This window comes from Dasypus novemcinctus, chromosome 2, assembly GCF_030445035.2.
Source record: "Dasypus novemcinctus isolate mDasNov1 chromosome 2, mDasNov1.1.hap2, whole genome shotgun sequence".
NCBI lineage: Eukaryota > Metazoa > Chordata > Mammalia > Cingulata > Dasypodidae > Dasypus > Dasypus novemcinctus.
Window position 1 is genome coordinate 52926744 of NC_080674.1, and position 21306 is coordinate 52948049.

The following is a 21306-nucleotide window of genomic DNA, read 5'->3' on the forward strand; positions in this document are numbered from 1 at the left end:
TAAGATAAGCGTGAAAGAGCACTACTAATAGAGCAGGTACATTTTATCAGTAATCCAGAATAGAATATCTAGACTAAGAAACGCACTTTAATCTTTGGCACACACAGAAAAATTACTCCAGATCTGAGTAGGGTTTAGTCTCAGAGTCCCAGTTAGGTAGGTTTGTTCGATGTCCTGGCATCTGTCTATGTAGAGCAAGGAGCTCCCTGTTCATCTAAGGAATTCTGCCCTCTCGAAGGAGCGTAGGTAAGCTGTGAAGATTTGCCTCTTAGAAATCATGCTTGAATGGTGGGACACAGCACCCAGTTTCCCCAACTCAGTGGCACCACTTCTAAGCAGACAGTGTCTTCTGGTTAGTGAATTCAGCTCCCCCTTCATCGTGCCCACCTTCCCTTCCCTAAAACGTGCACTCGCTATTGGAGGCATCACAGATGATTACGTGAGAATACAGCACTCTTGGATAAAAACAGACAGGGAATGAGGTGAGGATCATCAGCAGTTTATGACACAATAACTCTACCTGGAGATAGGATTGTGAAGGGAAGCAGGTGGGTATCTAGTTTGTCTGTTCAGTGGTGGGAGACTCTGTCTAACCAGGGTTGGAAATGACTTATGAGTTTGGGGAATTACGGCAAGTTCCCTTAAGGCAAACAAAATTATAATCCCCTTTTCCCAGAGGATCAGGTGAATGCTCTCCTTTCTTTCCAACTCCCAAAAGACTGATAATATTGGAAAGAATGAGGGCAAGATTAATAAGGAGTCGGGCATATCAAGGGAGAATAATTTTCAATTCTGATTTCCCCTTAATCCCAGCCCTGTTGTGGGAGTGGGGGGGGGCATGAAAGAACAATGTAACTAAAGCTGGTGAATATACATACTAACCATCGAACAATCAACTTTTTTTGCGGGTTTAGTATTGCCGGGTTTTTATACAGTTCCATAAACTGTCAGTATTTCTTTTGGCATTCAAAATATAGCAAAATTTAATTCATCAGTTAAGAATCTAAATCCTACACAAGACTGAAAGGATGCTCTTGAAAGTGGAAAATAAATGATTCTATTTCCCTTTTTATATAGATTACAAGAAGTGGAGTTTTTCCAATGCCAGAACTTACATTGTCAGTTTCATTCCCCAACTTGACATCAAATGATTATCCTGTGCTGTACTTAACTGGATGGTCATCTTCAGATGTAAGTCACACATGCTTTGAAATTACCTCCTTAATGATATCTTTTTCCTTTGTGTTTGAAGCTTTTTTAAAACCTTTTGCTCTGCATACCAATTGAGATACAGATCTTTATCAAAGTGACATGTAGAGGCATTTAGAAAATTCAAACAATACTAATAACTTACACTGGTTATTTAATAGACATAGTTACCCCAAACTGTTTGGCTTAAGACAACAGCTGCCCTGAGGAGGCATCCATTCCATCCTCTCTCCTGGCTGCTGGCAACCTTTGTGGTCCTTGGCTTGTGGCAGCCTAGATCCAATAGCTGCCTTTGTCTTCAAGTGACCTTCTTCCCTATGTTTCTGTCTTCTCCTTTTCTGTCTCTTCTAAGATAGTCAACACTGGATTTCATGCCCACCCTAAATGCAGGCTGATCTCACCTCAAGATCCCTAATTACATCTCCAAAGAATCTATTTCCAAATGAAGTCACATTCACAGGAACCATGGGTTAGGATTTGGGTATATCTTTTGGGGGCCACTCTTCAAGCCACTGCGGTAAATTTCCGATTAGTTAATTCTTTATCTATGCCAGAAATGTTCGATACACCTTTAATTTGGGGGGGGGGGGGAGGGGAGGGATGGGGGTGGTCAAAGAACTCTAGAAGAATCTTCATAATTGCTCCTGAACTGCAGAAAAATAGTTGCTAATGTGGAAAAGGTGGTGTCTATTTTGCAACCACAAAAAATGAAGTAATTTTCAGACAGGCAAGCAAAAGTAGAGGATAGCATATGTTTCCCTTTTTCATAATATTTTGAAACATTTAGGAATTTCAGATAAACTCAGAAAAAACATTTTTAAGCCATTTTAATTATACACCTTCCAATATATAATTTGGAGCAATAATCAAAGAAAACTATTCATATAGATATGAACTGAGGAGAGTTGTTACTGAATTCAGATGTTTACAAGCAGTGCTTCTCCACCTGTTGACCCATAACTCTTTAATAGCTCCTGCATAATTACTGTCTGCTTCAGTCTATACCCAGAAATTCATGAATATGGTATTTTTGTCTTTAAACATGCTCTTAATTCTGTACTCTTCCTGCTCCAAGCTTCTTTTCTACTGAATAAAAACACTTTAATGTAAACCCAGAAAGACTGACCTGTTTTCTAGGTCTGTGCTCTCAGCATCCTCAAAACCTCTCCTATGCCTATTACTTAATCCCAAACAGTATCATATTGGACATTGAATAAGTCCATATGGTAATTATTTTTTGTGGATTAGTGTCTAAAATTTAGAAAAGCACAATAAGTATTAAATTTATACAATTTTCCTCATTTCAAATATTTTTTAAAAGAAAATTATTCTTAGAAATCAAGATATGGCAACAACAGTGGCTGGCTGGTAATTGTTTAAGTATCTCTACATCATCCTAAAGGCAATGAAAAAATAAACATTTAACATTTCCCTCTAATCCAAAAAAATAGATTTATGAGACTTTAGAAAGAAAAGAATTGTACTTTTCATACTACTTATGAACTTTTATGCTCATTATCTTTGATCAAGGATGTAGAGAGAGCTGGGAAGAAAAGGTTTTATTAGATTAAGTCTAGAGAAACAATCCTAGAACAAGCTATCTTATGAACATAGTATTTTCACACCCATTGGCTATTTACTTACATTCCTTCCACCAGACTAAGTGTTTTACCTTGGTACATAGGATACTTTGAAAATACTGTTGGATGAATCTTTACATATATTATACCAATGAAAGTTCCTTTCTTTCCAACTCTCTTTTATAATCCATCATGCAACTCCTCATCTTGAAAAGCAAATGCTAGCCTTTTTTATGCCCCTCAGTAGAGATGAAGATTTTTTCTCTCTGTATTAAGGAAATTTATAAATTAATCTTTGATTTAAAAACAATAAATTTAATGAATGTACTACTTATGTAATAGCACTACTAACACCCTTTCTTTTCCATAACAATTTCACTGCTATCTGTTACAATTCAAGTGTGGTCCTATAACAGTAATTCTTAACTGGGGGGCTGGGCAGATGGATATATATGGCTGGTGCATAATAACCTCTTCCATACTGCACACTCAAGAAGATGGGTCTTTAATGTACAGCAACAGCTGTCACTCATAGATTCTTTATGTTATTGCATCAAGTCATTTTCCCTCTGACATATGGCATTGTCTGATAAAAGAAATATTTTCATTTCTTAGAATGCAAACTGCAGACCCAGTAGCCTTCAGGATCCTTTCGGAATCAACTCTGAGAAGAAAAGATCTATACCCAAATCTGATCATATCAAAGAAGGCACAATTCTGGTAAATTCAGATAACCGAGACAAGTGCTAATTTTATCCCATGCTTTCCAAGTGAATAAATTCATAATTCACTTAAAATAACTATCTTATTTTCATAGAGTATCTTTTATAAAATGGCAAAGATACTAATATGTACCTCTGGATATTTCCACAGGACTGCAGTACATGTAAATTTGCTACCATCACATGTAATCTGATTCCTTCTGATATGAGCAAACTGAATATTTCAGTTATCCTGTGGAAACCAACTTTTATAAAAGTAAGTGTTGCATTGTTATATACAATTATTACATCAAGTCAGCAAATACTTATTTAGTACTGAGTATGTGCAAAGCAGAGTACTGCTAAGGGAAGAATGCAAGACTGGAGGAGTTTGAGAGAATGTGATCCAAGCTCAAGCTCTACTTATCCAGTTATATGGGTTTCCTTTTCCTTGTCTCTTAGTAACAAAGTTATCTCCAAAGTGCCCTTACAGACATGTACTCTTTTCAGTTTCTCTTATCCTTTTACTTTACACTTTAAGAAATAAATACCTCTATGCTACCAAAGTTTGCGTATATCTTAATACTTTGGAATTAAGGTAAGAGACTAAGAATTATAAAGTGAAAATCCTTGACACCATTAAGAAAGGATGGTGCTAGCATATATTATGGACCCATTGTATCAAATCATACTTTTATTTCATATAAATATATTTTGAAGGGCGTGTTTTAAACCCTGATAAAGGCAACTCTGCCTGACATTAAGCTCCTATTTCCCTCTTAGAAAGTTTTTAGTTGATCATATAAATTGTCATTTTTTAGTTTGCTCATATTAAATTACTATTTTTGTGAGTCAAAAATTACTGAATATTAGCAATTTCATTTGTGTTGTCCTAATAGGCACTTATTCCCAGAGTATAGCCATTTTGTACCTACTACCTTAGGTAGGCAAGAAGTTTGCTTTTTCTGAGGGTAAATCTGAATAAAAATTATTTAGCATTTTTTCCATTCTTTAACAAAGATTCAAGTGAGAAAGGCAAGGGAGGGAGGATGGGTAAACATTTGTCATTTGATACCCCCAGCTCTGCTTGGAAAGTTAACAAAGCTAGTGCTTTTTTTTTTTTTTTTGAAAAAATTTTTTATTTTATTTAATGATACATAGATCATACAAAATGTTACATTAAAAATATAAGAGGTTCCCATATACCCTACTCCCCCACTCCTCTCACATCAACAACCTCTTTCATCAGTGTGGCACATTCATTAATGATTGCACTCGATGAATACATCTTAGAGCACACCACATGGATTATAGTTGGCATTGTAGTTTACACTCTCCCCCTGTTCACTCAGTGAGTCGTGGCAGGATATATAATGTCCTGCATCTGTCCCTGCAATATCATTCAGGACAACTCCAAGTCCTGAAAATGGCCCCGTATCACAACTCTTCTTCCCTCTCCCTGCCCTCAACAACTCCTGTGGTCACTGTCACCACATCAATGACACAATTTCTTCCATTGCATTCCATTCCACAAGAGTTCTATGCAGAATACCAGTAACTATTGTATATGTGACTTCTAAAACTTTTTTGAAGACATAATAATTTTTTTTTTTAAAGGATGTAGGCACTGAGGTAGGAAAGCTATTGCTTTTACTCTCTTGGAAAAATCTTAGCCTTAGATGGTGTACTACCCAAACATGACTACCTCTCATTGTGATTAATATATCAAAAAAACAAATCCTGTTTGCTTTTCAGACACGTTTTTCCAGCTTAAATCTTACTGTAAGGGCGAAACTTAAGAGTGAAAATACGTCATTGGTTTTAAGTAGTGATAATGAAGAAAGAGAGGTAAGTCAGCTCTAAATTTTGAGAGCTATATACTTTTCACTCTGAATTTTGTGACATAATATTTTACAATAACAGTGACTTGAACTGCTCTTAATAAGTGACAGGCACTTTTTACTGCAAATCATACTTCATTAGCATGAACCATGATAATGACAGTTAACATGCCATGTTTCACTTTATCACTTCTATCACAGTAAATTGATGTTTTTACTTTCACCTTTATAACAAATGATGCATTTGTAAATTTCTTCCTTAAAACTTGACATTGTAAAATGCATTTGACACCTGAAGAGCAGACTTTAAAATCATTTTCTTTACAGAAAATACCTTTATACTATAGAGAAATATATATAAAATTTTAATAGTATTCTTCATATAGTCATTGAGAAATCAGAAACCAAAATGAAGCGTTATTCCCTAATACAAATTCAGGCTTGAAATCTTGGTAAAAACATAACTGTTTGAGTTCTTTACTCTTGTCCTTTTATAAAATAGGGCCAAAGTACTTGTTATGAATGTAGGCACTTCAGCATGATTTTCTCTCATATGGGAGAGTTTAATACTCCATGTGGATAAACAGCATTATGTGAGTCATGAGCTCCTAATATTCAGATGTTCTTTTTGGATCACTTATTTCAAATTATTCCAATGGACTCTGATAAGTATATACCTATAAAGAAGAGGCAAAACATATACATATAACATTTACTTTCCTTATAAAGAGCACTTAGCCTGATTAATGCAAAATTATTCCACTTGCAGAAAAGCTAAAATGTCACTAGGACCTAAAAAACTATGAGTATGTATTATAATAAATAGTTAAACCTTTATAATTAGCTTTATTTACCCTAAATATTAGTTTAAATCCTCATGCAGATATTTTTTCTACATTTTCTCCTAAAGGAAAGTCATACCTAAATTGGTGAACTTACTAAAAGGGATTATTTTGTAATCGTGATCTTGGGAGACTCACTGATCCCCTCCAGGCTCCAGTTAGCGTAACTGTAAGTTTAGGGAATTGTTTAAGATGTGATTAAAAGCTGTCTTTAAAAAGGTCTGATTCTGTACATATCTCTACTGCAGACAGCTGTGCATTCTTCAAGAATCAGCAATGGAGTGATTTGAGGGGTTTGGATAATACTTGCAAATCTCTCCCCTCTTACACTTTTCATTTTTTAGCCCTAATTCTTCTTCTGGGTTAAGAAATTGAGATGTCTCCAGTTATATACAAATAAACAACTGTAATGGCCATTATTAGCCATTGATAGTTACCCAGAAGTAGTTTTTTCAGAAACCTAATTGGGGAGCAGATATGGCCCAAGACCTTCAGCACCTGCTTCCCACATGGGAGGCACCAGGTTCAGTTCCCAGCTCCCCCTGTAGAAAACAGAGCAAAACAAAAAACCCGAAGAGGTGGGACACAGAACAGGCAAGTCTCATTGAGGTTTGGGTAACATAATAAGAGACCTTGAGTAGTTGGAGCATTAATAGTTGTCCATTTCACAATTTTACCTCAGTGAACAACTTGGTTACCAAGGCTGACTAAAAGATAAGTCAATGGGAAGAAAGAGTGTGATATAATAAAAAGCACACTGAGGAGGGTGAATGTATGTGCAAAAAGTCATTTATCTGTACACTTGAGATTTGTGCATCTTACTGTATAAAAAATTATAACTCAATTTAAAAATATAAAAAATAAAGCGCTGCAATTAGATAAGGGGATCCTTTGAGTCCTAAATGCATGTTATTTTGATAATGCAGTAAACTATAAAATAAATTTTTGAAACACTTGATACTTTTAATTCTCTCTTAGTTAAACAGAAATTCACCCTTACACTTGAGCATCTGATTCATTGACATCATTTTACTTTTTTATACATAAATGTATGAAGGATAAGATAAATATTTTTCAGCAATAATAAATTTGACATGGTTAGAGGTTTAGAATTGATGAAGGGCATTTTTGAACATAAACTTAATGTGTTCCCTGTGTGTAGTAATGAGATGACAGACACTGTTTGGTAGAAAATTATAACCTGCAAGCACTCGATGTTGCAGGAGTTCTAATAGGTATTTATTGATGTAAACAATCTTGTTTAATAATTTTCAGCTTGCTATTCAAATATCCAAAGTTGGGCTACCAGGCAGAGTACCATTATGGGTTATCCTGTTGAGTGCTTTTGCTGGATTACTGCTGTTAATGCTACTCATCTTAGCACTGTGGAAGGTAAGCAGCATTCCTCTGACTTTCTGTTTTAATCAGCAGCAGCAAAATGGTGAAATAAATGATGTTTCCATGCTGCGAAACACATGTATTAGACAGTTATGAGAAATACCAAAATGACAGCCAAGATACAAATAAAAGGAAAAGTATATTTCAAGCTTTGTGCACAACTTTGTCCCATTTTTATAACAACTGTTGAAAGAACACATGTCTAAAAATCCTGAAGGACCTTTCTAGAGCAGGGGTTCTTAACCTTTTTTGTTCCAAGGACCCCTTTGCCAGTCAGGTGAAATGAATACTACTGTAATTTATTTATTGCATACATTCATAGGTAAAGGAAATGCTAGATTTCAGTTACAGATCAGAGGAAATAAAGATAATAAGTTGATTTTTTTTCCTATTCGAGCTCATAGACCCCCTGAAATCTTTCCACAGACCCCTGGTTAAGAACCCCTACTCTAGAGGTTGCAATTAGCAAGGGCTTTCATATGTCTATAACAGATGAAATTCAAAATATACATATATTACTTTTGTAAACAAAAGACTGAAAAATTTCTTTCATAGGAAAAACATTGATTCTTGTGTCAATTTAAAGGTATATAAGCAGAAGTTTCATGGTTAAGCCCTATCCTAATCACAAATTTTTGTGTATCATAGAAATCAAATAAGCCCTATCCTAATCACTTATCTTTGTGTTTCTTACAAATCAAATACTTTTTTTATTTACAAAATAGCATACTACATTTTATGCAATTGCTGTGTTCCTTGAGTGATAGGCAGGGTGTTATTAGTTTCTTGATGTAAGGGAGAGCTTACAATTTCAGAGGCCTATTTCAAATGTTTTTGTAAGTGACCATCTATTTTTTTGTCAGGTGGTTACTTACATAGATGTTTTTCTTAGACTGAGGTATGAAAGATTTTCAAACTATTAATTGTATTATTTTCAAATTAAGCAAAACTGAGATAATAGGATTAGGATAAATTAATTAGGGAGTAAAATCTCATAAAAAGTGGAATTTAATGCTTTCTAATTAAGCAAAAAATGGATGTTTATTATAGCATAGTATCATCCTACTTTTGCCTATTATTTTTGTTAAAGACACAGATTGTAGCCTCATATTTTGAGCAACAGAGCTGTCTTTCTATCACATAGTTTAAATAGTAAGTTTCTCTCCTATTGAATTATCAACTATTGCTCTCCTTTCTGATTCTCCTATTATGACTAGTTCCCTCTTGAGAGGAGAAGATAAGCAAAGCCATGCTAAAGATGTAGGTCGTAGTATTTAGTTTATCAAATAGAGTCCATGGCTTTTTTCCCAGCCAAGCCCCCAAGGCAGGTTTCTTGATCATGTCAAATGCCCAGCACTTGGCCATTTTATAAAATACCAATGATTTCTTTGTAATACCTGGATTAGCCACACTGTGGTACCCAAGGTCTGGTTTAGTGGTATCTACATTATACTTCTAGTATAGAACGTGGTTTCTTAGTTATATGCACCTCTCGGAGAGATTTACTGTTGATTCCTTTCAATAAGGTGTTTTATTCTGGACACTACACATGACCACATAGCTTTACACCACTGAAAGGAGAAGGGGTAAACCAGAGCTGATGTTTGGATAGGTTCTTCCTGGCCTCATATCTCCATTTAAAACAAACAAATAGGGAAAAAAAAGGAAATTGCATGCCCTTGTTTATTGCCACTGGCCTGAAAAATCATAAATGTAAAATTAAACACATTCTTCCATCCAGTGAGTGTCGCATCAATCCTTTTTGATGGTTTCCCAGGTCTTTATAGGCTCAAAATCATTTAGCACATTTTGGACTCTCCTGACCAGAATGTGTTGTTAGTTCAGCCACTTCAGTGGAGGCTTAGCAAATCAGAACTGCAATTCCAAGGCAGAAGGAAAGGGAGCTAACACTTATTTAGGACTTGCTATGTGCCAAGAACCCTGTGAGGAGTTTCTGCAGATTGTCTCATTGAATTTATAACATCCCTGTGAGGCAGATGCTTTTATAAACCCTACTTGGTAAATGAGGAACCTGAGCCCAGAGAAAAGTCAATTTCCCAAGACCATGTGGTTAGTGAGATTCAGAGCGAGAATCTGAGTCTGGGCCACTTTACTCCAGCATCAACACTGTTAACCCCCGCATTTTATGTTTTCCCTTGCTTTCATTCACTCTGTTGTGCTTCCAACCACCTTTTCAACAAAGTATTTTAACTACATTTTACACCAGAGGCTATCGAAGCAAAGAGAGGTTCAAGATTTCCAGCTAGCAGCCATCTAGATTTAAACCATTTCTCTATCAGCAAACCCCAGCCATTATTTTTTATTTTTATATCCCATGTTGAGGGCTTAGGGGCAGGGCTTCTCACCCTGGACCCCTAGGAATTGGATTTGTCAAGAGGATCACAAATTCTCTAATGTACACAAATATCTGACTTCAGAATGAAGGTTCCTAGTTGGAGTCAGATTTTCAGCAAGCTCCATTATACAGAAAGGTTACCCACCCACCTCCTGAATCATCCCCCTCCCCACCACACACACACTTGAAACCATCATCTGGGCTTCCCTGAAACATGCACTAGGCTCAGGAGAGGTACCCTCATCCCCAGTCTTCTTTTTATACCAATTAGACGTGGAGTGGACACCTCAGGCCTCTTCTCTTCCCATCCCTGAATCCCGTCACTTGGGAAGTTCATTGGAACTCCCTAGTCTGAGACTCCATCCTGGGGATATCCTCTGGAGTAAAGGTTTATTTTCAAAAGGCGCATTCTTTATATCTTTATTTTCATTGTATACATGGCAGAAAGTAAAGCTTGAAAAAAATCTTCGTAGCTGCTGAATGTACTTAATAAGTGAAGGGGAAAGCCCTGTGGAGGGTTTAAGCTGAGGACGTATTCCAAAGCACGAGGAGGGAGAAGCCCGGTCGGGCTAGTGTAACCAATAAGACGAGGATGAGACTCCCTCGAGCAGGGAACCTGGAGGAAGCAGGGAGCTCCTCCCTCCTAACTGCACCTGACACTCATGACTGAAGGTCCACTATGGCTAATTTATTTATTAATCTTAAAGCTTTGTTCCTCATCAAATGAATATATTCTCAGAGGGTGGGGGTGAAGAATAGCCCCTCGCATCCTTCTGACTTTTATCCATTAGTATGAATTTATCCATTCAGCATCTAGTCAATATAACTTCACTGAGCAACTGTCTTGTGTCAGGAACTGTTTAATCAGAACCTTCTTCATAAGGTTTCAAATGAGAGGGAACATGAAGATCATTAAGCAAATGAGGTGAGAAAAAGAAAGAAAGCAAATGCTACAAGGAAAGTATGGAGACTGAAATAAACTTTTCTTATTTCAAATTTTACCCAGGATTGGCCCAGTCCAGTTTGAGGTTATAAACTATATATATATATATATATATATTTTTTTTTTAAGATTTATTTTTTATTTATTTCTCTCCCCTTCCTCCTCTGCCCCCCGCCCCAGAGGTCTGCTCTCTGTGTCCATTCGCTGTGTGTTCCTCTGTGACCACTTCTATCCTTATCAGCGGCACCAGGAATCTGTCTTTTTGTTGCACCATCTTGTTGTTGTCTCCTAATCTCTAATCACTCAGCATCCATTAAAAATCCATTGTTCAGAGTTGGTTGGTCAAAAAGTTTTGATTACAGAAGTTAAGTTTCAAAGTAGTACATTAAATATATGAAGGCAAAAAAGGTCGAGAAACACCAAAAAGACTTCAGAGAGAGGAAGGATAGAAGATCAAGAGCTTGGGTTGGGCTTGAAAGAGAAAAGTTGCATAATTCATCACCTGCTTTTGTTAAAGCCTGACCTGACTTATTTAAGACTCAGAACATGCAGACACAAGTTATAGGACCTAATGGTTTGTAAATCCTGGAATTTTTCAGTTGGCTTAAAGAAACAGGCCTAAAACATGTAGAACTGGAATTCTGGGCAAGAAACATTTATTATTGTTTTCATGTTAATTTATCCACTTGTCTCTGAGAAATTCACCATGGTTTTACCTCATCTGTCACCATTCAGATCCTGCTGTGGTGAAAGACATAAACCCTGAGTAAATCTTCTTTTACCTAAAAGTACATTTGATGGCTTATCCCCTCTAAGCCCTTAATTTTTCAAGAACTATTTTTAAAATATATAATTTCCCCTCTACTTTACCATAACTTCATGATTAAAATACCACATGTTTAAAGAATCAACATATTGTCTTCGCTTGAATGATTATAACCTAGTCTCAAATTGAAAAAAATACACATGCATGGATAAAAAAGCTACTTCTTTATGGTCCTTATTTTCATATTTTTAAAGTTAAACATTTTAGATTAGGTAATGCAAATTCCCTTCCAGTCCTGTATTCTATAAAACAGGAAATAAATAACTATAGTAGTTGTACCTTTTTATGATGCCCAGAGTCACATAAAGAAATATAACCTACATTCACCACTATGTGAAATTTTTTATATAGTCAAATGAATTCATTTTCATGGTGCAAATTACACTGGATGTTTACAAGAGGCTTTTTATGTCATGTCTATGTAAGTAAAAGTTCTGACATATTTATAGTTAATCCAGACCACTCAGAGATTTTCCCATCACCTTGACTACCCATGTGTCTACCAGATTCCCTAATACCACTAGTGACTTTAATTTATGGCCATCAGTTATTTAATGAAAGTTTCTCTGCCACACCTGTGCCAAAAAAGAAAAAAAGATGATGGCACAGTAGAGACAGTGCCAGTTTACAGATGTTTGTATATCTCACAAAATAGTTTCCCAAAATACAACTTCAATACAACTTTTCCTAGAAGACACAGTACCAACAAAGATTGAAAAATGAAATAGCAATTAAATAAATGTCTTGTTCTTGATACTCAGTATTGCTTAATAGGTCAGTGAAAAATATCTCTCAATTATATTAAGTAGTTGTGTGCCCAGAATTGTCAATATATTATTAAATTAAATTTTATCCAAGATTAGTATTTATTACTTAAATACAAATAATGAATTCTATTATGTTTTGTATTTTTTTCAACAGATTGGATTCTTCAAAAGACCACTAAAAAAGAAAATGGAGAAATGAAATATTTTACAAGAGGAAAAAATAGCAGTTACCAATGATCTATCCTCAGGTTTGACTCAAATATGTGACAAGTATATAAATATAATTAAAGACCTAGTCACATAACTTTATGTAATCCATCAGGGATTAATCACTTACAAAATGACAGATCAAGCATGATCCAAAAACAAAAGCATAAACATGTATTTTATAAAATGATGAAACATATTTTAAAATAAATAGTCATTTTTAGTGAGTACTTAAAAGCAGAACTGAAGAAGACTAATCTGTACAAATATGTTTATACATTAAATAACCATTCAAAGTATTTAATGAATACATCAAAAGATCATTTTTATGATCATTGAAAATTTATTTTCAAAACTTTATAAATTAAACTTTTTCCTCTTGATTTCTGATGGATATCCATATTCAAAATGACAGTCACCATTTGTAAATGCCAATAAAGGAATTACCTGAAAAAGATCACCTTCTAAACTCAACTGATAAAAATTTCCCATGATGGAGTCCCTATGCAATATGGACAGAAATAGAATTATATTATAGGGAATGCATTCAGCATGTTTGTATTGGGTTCTATACTTGGGAAGCTTTTTTCCAAGGTCTTTGGAAAATGGGGCAATTGAGCTGAACTATTTAGGATAGAAAATCAAGATAGACCCATTGTTTTAAAACTAGTGCACTGAATAGAATAATTTAAGCTTTCATAAAACATGCTTAATTTTGTATTAAGCTCTAAAACTCAAAACCCTCTTTTACTAAAAGAACACTCAGAGAAGTTTTTATTTTGTGTATGTGTGGCAAAATGGTGATTTTGTCATAGAAAAAAAAAAAAGCTGAAATGCTGCAATCATCTTTGTTGATCAGCCTTTGGACCTTAGGGGTCCCCGAATGTAACCTGAAGTAGTTTTCTCAATTCTTTGGTACATGGTTCATTCAAGTCCCCAAGCTGTGTGTGTGTATGTTTATTTCTAGGTTTTTAAAAAGGTATTTAATTTTCCAAACTTTTTTTTTAAATGAAGAGGCAATGTTCAATTTTCAGTATTGCATTTGACCCAGAAGTCACTGCTTTTTGAGTATGGTATATCAATATATAAATAAAACTCCAAAAATGTATTTTAAAGAACTTCAGGTTTGAAAACTCATAACCACAGAAAGACATCACACATTTGTATATGCTTCTTTGTTCTTGAAGTAGTCATTTTGGTGCATTGGACTCTACTGTATTGCAAGCTCCTAGATTGCTCCATTCCTTAGAAAGATAACAATGAATGAATGTCTAGTAGCTGCACGTGTGACCTACTGCTGTAAAGTTTGCTGATATTTCTGCAACTACTCCATCTCTTCACCTGCTTTACCATCGCAAGGCCAGAAATTATCCAGAAAATCCTGAGCTCTTCTCAAAAAACTGCAAATCAAGGGAGAAAATACATGCCATGGATTTAACTTTTTAAAACTTGTTTCCAAGGATTTATCAGAGGACTCAGAGTCAGCCTACCTCATGGCACTCCACATCTACTTCTAAGCTCCTGATGGTCAGAGCAGTGCTGCTGGGAGGGTACCAAGATCATCAGTAGTTAGAGAAAGGTTAAATTTTTCCAGAGATTTGTTGTCCTCCAGCTGGCCAGTCATTGTTAAGAAGTGCCTGCCTTTGGAATTTTCTTCATCCCAGCTGTCTCCAGGTTCAGAATTTATTTTTTCCATCTGTTTTTCTTTACCCAACAAAACACAGGATCTTTTCTAATTGGAATCACCATGTTGCACAGCTACAGTGCACTGCCTGCTCTGTAGCTATACTCCAATCACAACCCATTTTTAGAAGGAAAGATAACATGAATTTAAATCAACAGTAGGCATCTATAACTGTTAAACAAAACATTCACTGAACCAAGAACACAGATGTTTAAACTAAATTTATTGTTAACACAAAGAGAAAAAAAATTGAAATTTCTGCCTTTTTTCTGAAAAAATATTTTAAAAAACTTCGAGACAGTTAAAAATCTTAAAAAAAAAAAAAAAGAACAAAAACAGAAGAACTGTTTGGCCAGGTAAAATAACTATTTATAAGACTGGTATAAGGTTTTTTTTTTTTTTATGAGGTACTGGGAATTGAATCTGGGACTTTGTACATGGGAATCAGATGCTCAACCACTGGGCTACATCCACTCCCCAATGAATGCTGGTCTTTTTCATTTGTTGTTAGTTTTTAGGAAGTATCAGGAATCGAACATGGGACCTCACACATGGGAAGCAGGTGCTCAATCACCTGAGCTACATCTACTCCCAATGGCATAATTTTAACTTAAATAATCCCTTGTTATTAAGTAGAATTTTAATGAACCAGAGATCCCATTTCCCTAACATTTAAAAAAAAACACCATTGACATTCATTTATCTGTAGTTGTATACATGTGTGTGCACATGTGTATACACACACACAAATTGAATACAAAAATACCTCAATAACACCAAATAACACAAAAGGGCTATACCAACAAATAAAGTTTATTCATTCACTTTGCATATAGTTATTTTTGTTAATATTTTGGTTTAGCTTACAATTCTGCAACTCTCTAAATAATATAAATGCAGACGCTTTGATTAAAAAACTAATACCAACAGATATTCCAAAATATTTTTTTACAAATATTCTAAAACATATTGAATGGTTAAAATATACTATGTCATATTATTTTAAAACATTTAATTAATAAAAGAAATGAGTGATATTTAGGACTGTCCATGAGCTTATTGGTTAGATTAAGTTGCCTAAGAGCTTTGATTATTTTTTAACTTTGTTATTTTTTAAAAATTCATTATTGCCTCGACTGTGAACTAAACAGTCCCTTTGCTGCCAAATCTACAATAGTATACTGGTAAATTATTTAACAACCAACTCTCCAGGAAGGGGGAGAAATCCTCATTTGTATCATTTGCTAATTTCCATTTTCTAAATATTCTCACCAGGGCCAGTTTCAAGCTACCAACATTACCTTAAACAACTTGGACATTCCTGAAAATGTATCAGTCAGCTTCCATGAAACATAATGAATTGGCTTCAGCACACCACTGGAAAAGATATAGATGAGATTAGATTAGATAGATAGGTAGGTAGGTAGATAGAGATACAGATGTTTGCATACATGTGTGTATATATACATATACAAACACATACAATATAATTATAATTCAGATTATCCTGAAAATGCTGATTATGTCAAACCCAGTAGACATAATACTACATAGTTCACCATTCTCCAATTTCAATATCTAAAATTATAACTTTCCATTAATAAGATGATATGGACATGCAGAAGAAGGTTTGGGGAGCAAGAACATATAAAGGGTGACAGTGAAAATCTTATTTACATAGCCAAGTGTTTCACTTTCTCAAAGAATCCAGAGACCTATAAGTGACATTAAGGTAATTCTTTGGAAATAATTGTACCTTCATTAACCCAATTTGAACTTCAATTTCAGTCATCCCATTTGTTATTCTCTTTCCCTCTGAGCACCAGAATTATGAGCAATTTAATCTGAATATTTTCTAGATTGTTGTAAGATTGTGATGAGATAGTTTTACATAATTTGTTCTTCCTCAACCATAATAATTTTATCCATACATGAATATATCCACACATACATTTAAAAATTTCCTGTTCATTTTGTAAAACTGAGGTCTAGGTTCACTTGGAAAACAGGAAAATTCACACACACACCAATGGCTGCATTGTGATTGAGTAAAAGGGGTTTAGTGATTAATTCCATGAATATTCTCGTTAGGCCTCCCTGAGTGGGCCACAGCGTTCCCAGTGTGGAATGACTGCTGCCTCTCCATCTTCCATGGCATGCATTTGCATGCAGGGCCTGTGTGTGTCTTTGTCTAACAGGCTGTAATATGCTCTGTGTGACTTGATTGTCTTGCTTTGCACAGCACTGAAAAACTTAGGGACGCCCCAGGGTCCGAATGTGGCTCCTGTGCCAGATGCTGACAGATTATCATTCAAATGAAGACACTACTGTAAAACCAATTTTTTTAAAATTTTTGGGAAGACTACTAGAGAGAAATTGGTTAATAAATGTGTGCTCTCTTTGCTATGAGTACAAGGTTCAATGAATTAATCACTTATACAAGGTTTCAGTCTTCAGTTTTTCAGGGGCACTCTGAAGGGTTGATATGGTATAATGCAGCAGAGAGGAGGTGAAATGTACTTCATTGGGTGGAACAACTTTTAGAGATTTACTGACTCTTACAGGGCACAATCAGCAACTGCGCCAAGGAGGTACTGGCAGGATTTAGCACTTTGATGGTTCTCCATCAGCATCCTGCCATCCCCACCCATGAAAATACTAGTTTTGAAAATGAAAAGAAGGGCTTGAAAATCCTCAAACTGATCCCATTTTTTAATGAAGATATACAATCTAATTGTAAAAGCCCTTTTTACTGCAAATACAGCTTCACCCTCAGCATCCCTCTTCCAATCAGATTGTTGTCTCTAATGCCCGCCTACACAGAAATTTTGAAATCACCACTGGATGGTAACTCTGTTGACCCTATTGAAAGGGAACTCAAAGTGCACTACAAAAGGCTAAAGGAGGAACTAAGGATGCTCACAACTGTGATTATGTTTAATTTTAGCATATGTCAAGTCACATCCTTATGGAAAAAAAAACTAAGTATGGAATTTTAGAAGCACTTCTGCAACACAGTCAACATTTAGTATTTTGTCAGTTGATCTACATATATAAATTAGGGACCAAATTAGAAAAATAAATCATACAAAGAGCACAAAACGAAAGCCAAGTGCCTTCTTGAACAATTCCCTGTTGATACTATCTGCCCCTACTCCTTTTTTTTCAAAGGTAGAAAGAGATTGGATGGCGAAAAATGAGTGCTTTCCTGAGAGACTGTAACACACCTAGTGCTGGGAGACAATCCACCATGCTTTAAGAGATAGAAAAAAAGGGAGAAAGAGTCATTTAGCTTTTATTATGCATACATCCTCCTCAAACATTCAGTAAGCCTCTTGTGGTGACACCGTGATGCACAGTACTAGCACAAGTAAATTGTAGATTAAGTAAAAGCAAAAGTGTACTCTTAGCTATCTATTGACTGAGACTGATTTCCTGGAGTTTGACACACTTTTGGCCCATGCAAAACAATCCCTTGAAGCAGCGACAACTCAAACCTTCTGCATACTAGAATTATGTACGAGATGCCCTTGTTTAGTGTTTTATTTCTGAGACCTGCCCTGCCCTTACTCAGGATGCAACAGCAGCTCTGCATTGCTTATTAGGAAACATTAGCCTGCAAGGAGAATGATATATTGTGTACTACTGTGAGGTTGTAAAATTGTTAGTGAACAATGTAAAGAAATGTATCCATTTTATCAAAAAGAAAAACATTGTGTATAATAACTACTGCTCTTGAACATCTGTCACCTTTACTCCAATGAACTTTTCTGCATGGTCTAACATAAAGTATATTTCATTGCTTAGTTTTTATTTACACAGAAAACCTCTTTAAAATGGATAACATTAAGGGTATGTACATTTCTATGAGACTTATTAGATAAACTCTTTAGAAGAAAACATTTTGTTTGCATTCAAGGACAAAGAAGCAAGGTTTTGTTAGCTCTGGTAATTTATTAGGTGCCTAATTTAAAGCCTTTTTTTTTTTTTCAAATCAGTTATAAGGTAACTGTAATTTAAGCTGATATAATTAGAAAGTGCTGAGAGTATAAAAAGTATTTTGAATGTATTATATATGGCTTATCCTGTACACTGATTTGAGGTCAGAGGTTTTGTATTTTGGTATAATTCTATCTTATCTTGTGCATCAGCTGTTTATTTTACGTCAAGATAAATGAGCTTCCTGCCTTATGTATTAAATAAAAAACGACTCTTTCAAAAAGGAATGTGATTGTGTGATTTTAGGTGCATGAACTTTCCCCAAAATTAATATGATTTCTTTCAAATCTCCAACTTTTTTTTTTAGCTCCTTAGCAGGCTTTCACTTTCATGTTCTTGGAGGAAAAAACAAAAAACAAATTAAGTCTGTCTGGGGTGTTTCCTGTACAAGATATAGCAATGTGATTTGTCTTTTGCAAACATAAGACAAAGCCCAAAAGATCCATATTACTAATACCTCCTCCTAATGAGTTGTTTTAATAATAAATTACCTGCTTTATAATGACAGATTGAACCACATAGTGGGGGAAAAAAATTGCCAAGAAGTGAAACAATATATAGTCATTTTCTTTACTCAATCTAGTTTCAAAGAAGAAAATGATTTACTATCATAAGAACTAGAAGAATATGCATTAAAACTGTTTTAATATTATAGCATGATGTTCATCTTGTAAATAATTTGCACTCTCAAATTATGCTCTAGGATGAATAAGGGAAATATTTTTAAAGAAAAGAGGACTGAGGTATGGAGGCTATTTGTGAGGTCCTGAACCTAATTTGTGACAGAGCATGTCTCTGATGGATCGTCTTTTCTCTCTAGCTGTGAGATAAGTAGTTCTTTCCCCCTCTCACCCCAGGATGAGAAAGGAATGGAGGTGCTAAGAAAGAATATAGCTATATTGTCCAGAAAATAAATGCTGTACATCATGATTTACTTTTGTAAGTCAGGAGCATAGGTACAACATTTGTTTTCTCTCTATTTGTGATGTCTTTATTTTCTCTATTATAAAAGTAATATGATAATCATAGGCAGGACTTTGGGGAACATTCATGACACAGAAGTGATCTTTGAGAAGACTGGGGATGATTTCTAATTTCTTCTTTATAATATTTATGCTATTTCAGTTGTTATTATATAAGTATTAATTTTTAAATCAGCAAAAAATTCATTTGGGGGAAAAGGGAAATAGATACACATTGTAGAAAATCCTCAACAAAATAGTAATAAAATGAATCCAGCAACATATAAAAAGATTATACCCCATGACCAAGTGGATTTATACCAGGAATGAGAGATTGGCTTAACATTTGTAAATCAATTTATGTAATGCACCATATTAATAAAATAGGGATAAAACCACCTGGTTCATCATTTGATGAAGAAAATGCATTTGACAAAAATCAACACCTACTCAGAAAAAACTCTCAAAAAAACTAAAAATTTAAGGGAACTTCTTCAACTTGATAAAAGATATCTACAAAAAGCTAACAGCAGGATACTTAATGATAAAAATCTAAATGCTTTCCTTCTAAGATTGGGAACAAGGAAAGTATACCCTTTTTTGCCAGTCTTGTTCAACATTTAGCAAGAGTAAGTAGGCAAAAAAAAGAAATTAAAAAGGCAATTTTATTGCAAACAAAGAAAGAAACAATCTATATTCGTAGATGACATGTTCCTATATAAAGAAAATTCCAAGAAATACACAAAACTACTAGATCTACTAAAGGATTTTGGCAAAGTCATGATATACAAGATCAGTATACAAAAATCAATTGTATTTCTATAGATGAAAGCAATTGAAAATGGAATTAAGAAAGCAATCCCATTCTCAATAGGATACAAAAATAATGTAATTAAGAAGAAATTTTCTCTAAAAAAGAGTCTGGAGGTTGTCAGAAGGATTGCCCTTATGCACACCTGAGCAGAGTCTCAGAGACAGATAAAGTAGATATAACCCCAGGTATTAGTCCTTTTGAGGGCTAAAGAGACCCACAGGTTCTATGGTCATGGCAGATGGGGTTCACTGCCATGTCAGTTGGCCCTTCTTTGGAGCTGGTGTTTCTGCGTGATGGAGCTGGACTCAGATGGGATCTCTTTTCACAAGTCTTTCATGCTACTTTACTGGAATTGTAGTTGGTGCTGGGGCTTAAGATATATCTAGGGGATTTGAATCTCTGGACTGACAATATGATAGCCAGGCCCTGAGCTTCAACAGACTTCAGCTCCTACACTCTGATTTATTGGACTTACCCCACTCAGCTAACATGGAGTTGAAGAATGTCAACCACCACACCAGGGAGCCTAGAGTGCCTACATCTGAAAGCAGGAGGATTGCATCCAGTATCCACATGGAATCTAAGCCCCCTCTTGACATAGATGTGGAATGGACACAACCAAACCAAGGTCCACAGGAAGAAGGAATACAGTAAGGATAAGAGTGGACTTAATGATATTCTATTCAGGAACTATTGTGGCTAATAATTGAGAAAATGTGGCATTGGTGTGGAAAAAGTGGCCATGGTGGCTGCTGGGTGTGGGGAATGGGAGAAGGAGATGAGATGTGGAGGCATTTTCAGGACTTGGAGTTGTCCTGGGTGGTGCTCCAGGAACAACTGCTGGACATTGTATGTCCTCCCATGGCCCACTGGATAGAACGTGGGAGAGTGTGGGCTATGGTGTGGACCACAGGACATGGGATGCAGTGATGCCCAGAGATGTACTCACCAGATGCAATGGATCTGTCATGATGATGGGGGAGAGTGTTACTGTGGGGGGAGTGGTGGGGTGGGGGCGGTGGGGGTGAATGGGGACCTCATATTTTTTGAATGTAATATTTTTTTAAAAATGAATAAACTGAGTAGAATTTGGAAAAAAAAAGAATAAATTTAACAGAAGAAGCATAAGACTAATACACTGAAAACTATAAAATGTTGCTGAGAGAAAGTAATGTAT

General features: G+C 35.3%; 1 protein-coding gene across 2 annotated transcripts in view; it reads left to right on the plus strand.

Moving 5' to 3' along the window:
• Window positions 1-18580, plus strand: part of ITGA1 (integrin subunit alpha 1) — a 186422-nt gene extending 167842 nt beyond the window's left edge. The window contains exons 24-30 of one of the 2 annotated variants that reach the window (XR_009188370.2): window positions 1078-1191; window positions 3405-3509; window positions 3663-3767; window positions 5246-5338; window positions 7449-7565; window positions 12618-14710; window positions 15630-18580. Coding sequence is in view for 1 of the 2 variants with exons in the window: in XM_058308837.1 (XP_058164820.1) it covers window positions 1078-1191; window positions 3405-3509; window positions 3663-3767; window positions 5246-5338; window positions 7449-7565; window positions 12618-12662 (579 nt within the window). In the remaining variant the exon portion in view is untranslated. The remainder of the gene's footprint in view (window positions 1-1077; window positions 1192-3404; window positions 3510-3662; window positions 3768-5245; window positions 5339-7448; window positions 7566-12617; window positions 14711-15629) is intronic. The other variant, XM_058308837.1, reaches the window with a different exon arrangement.
• Window positions 18581-21306: the final 2726 nt, after the last annotated feature.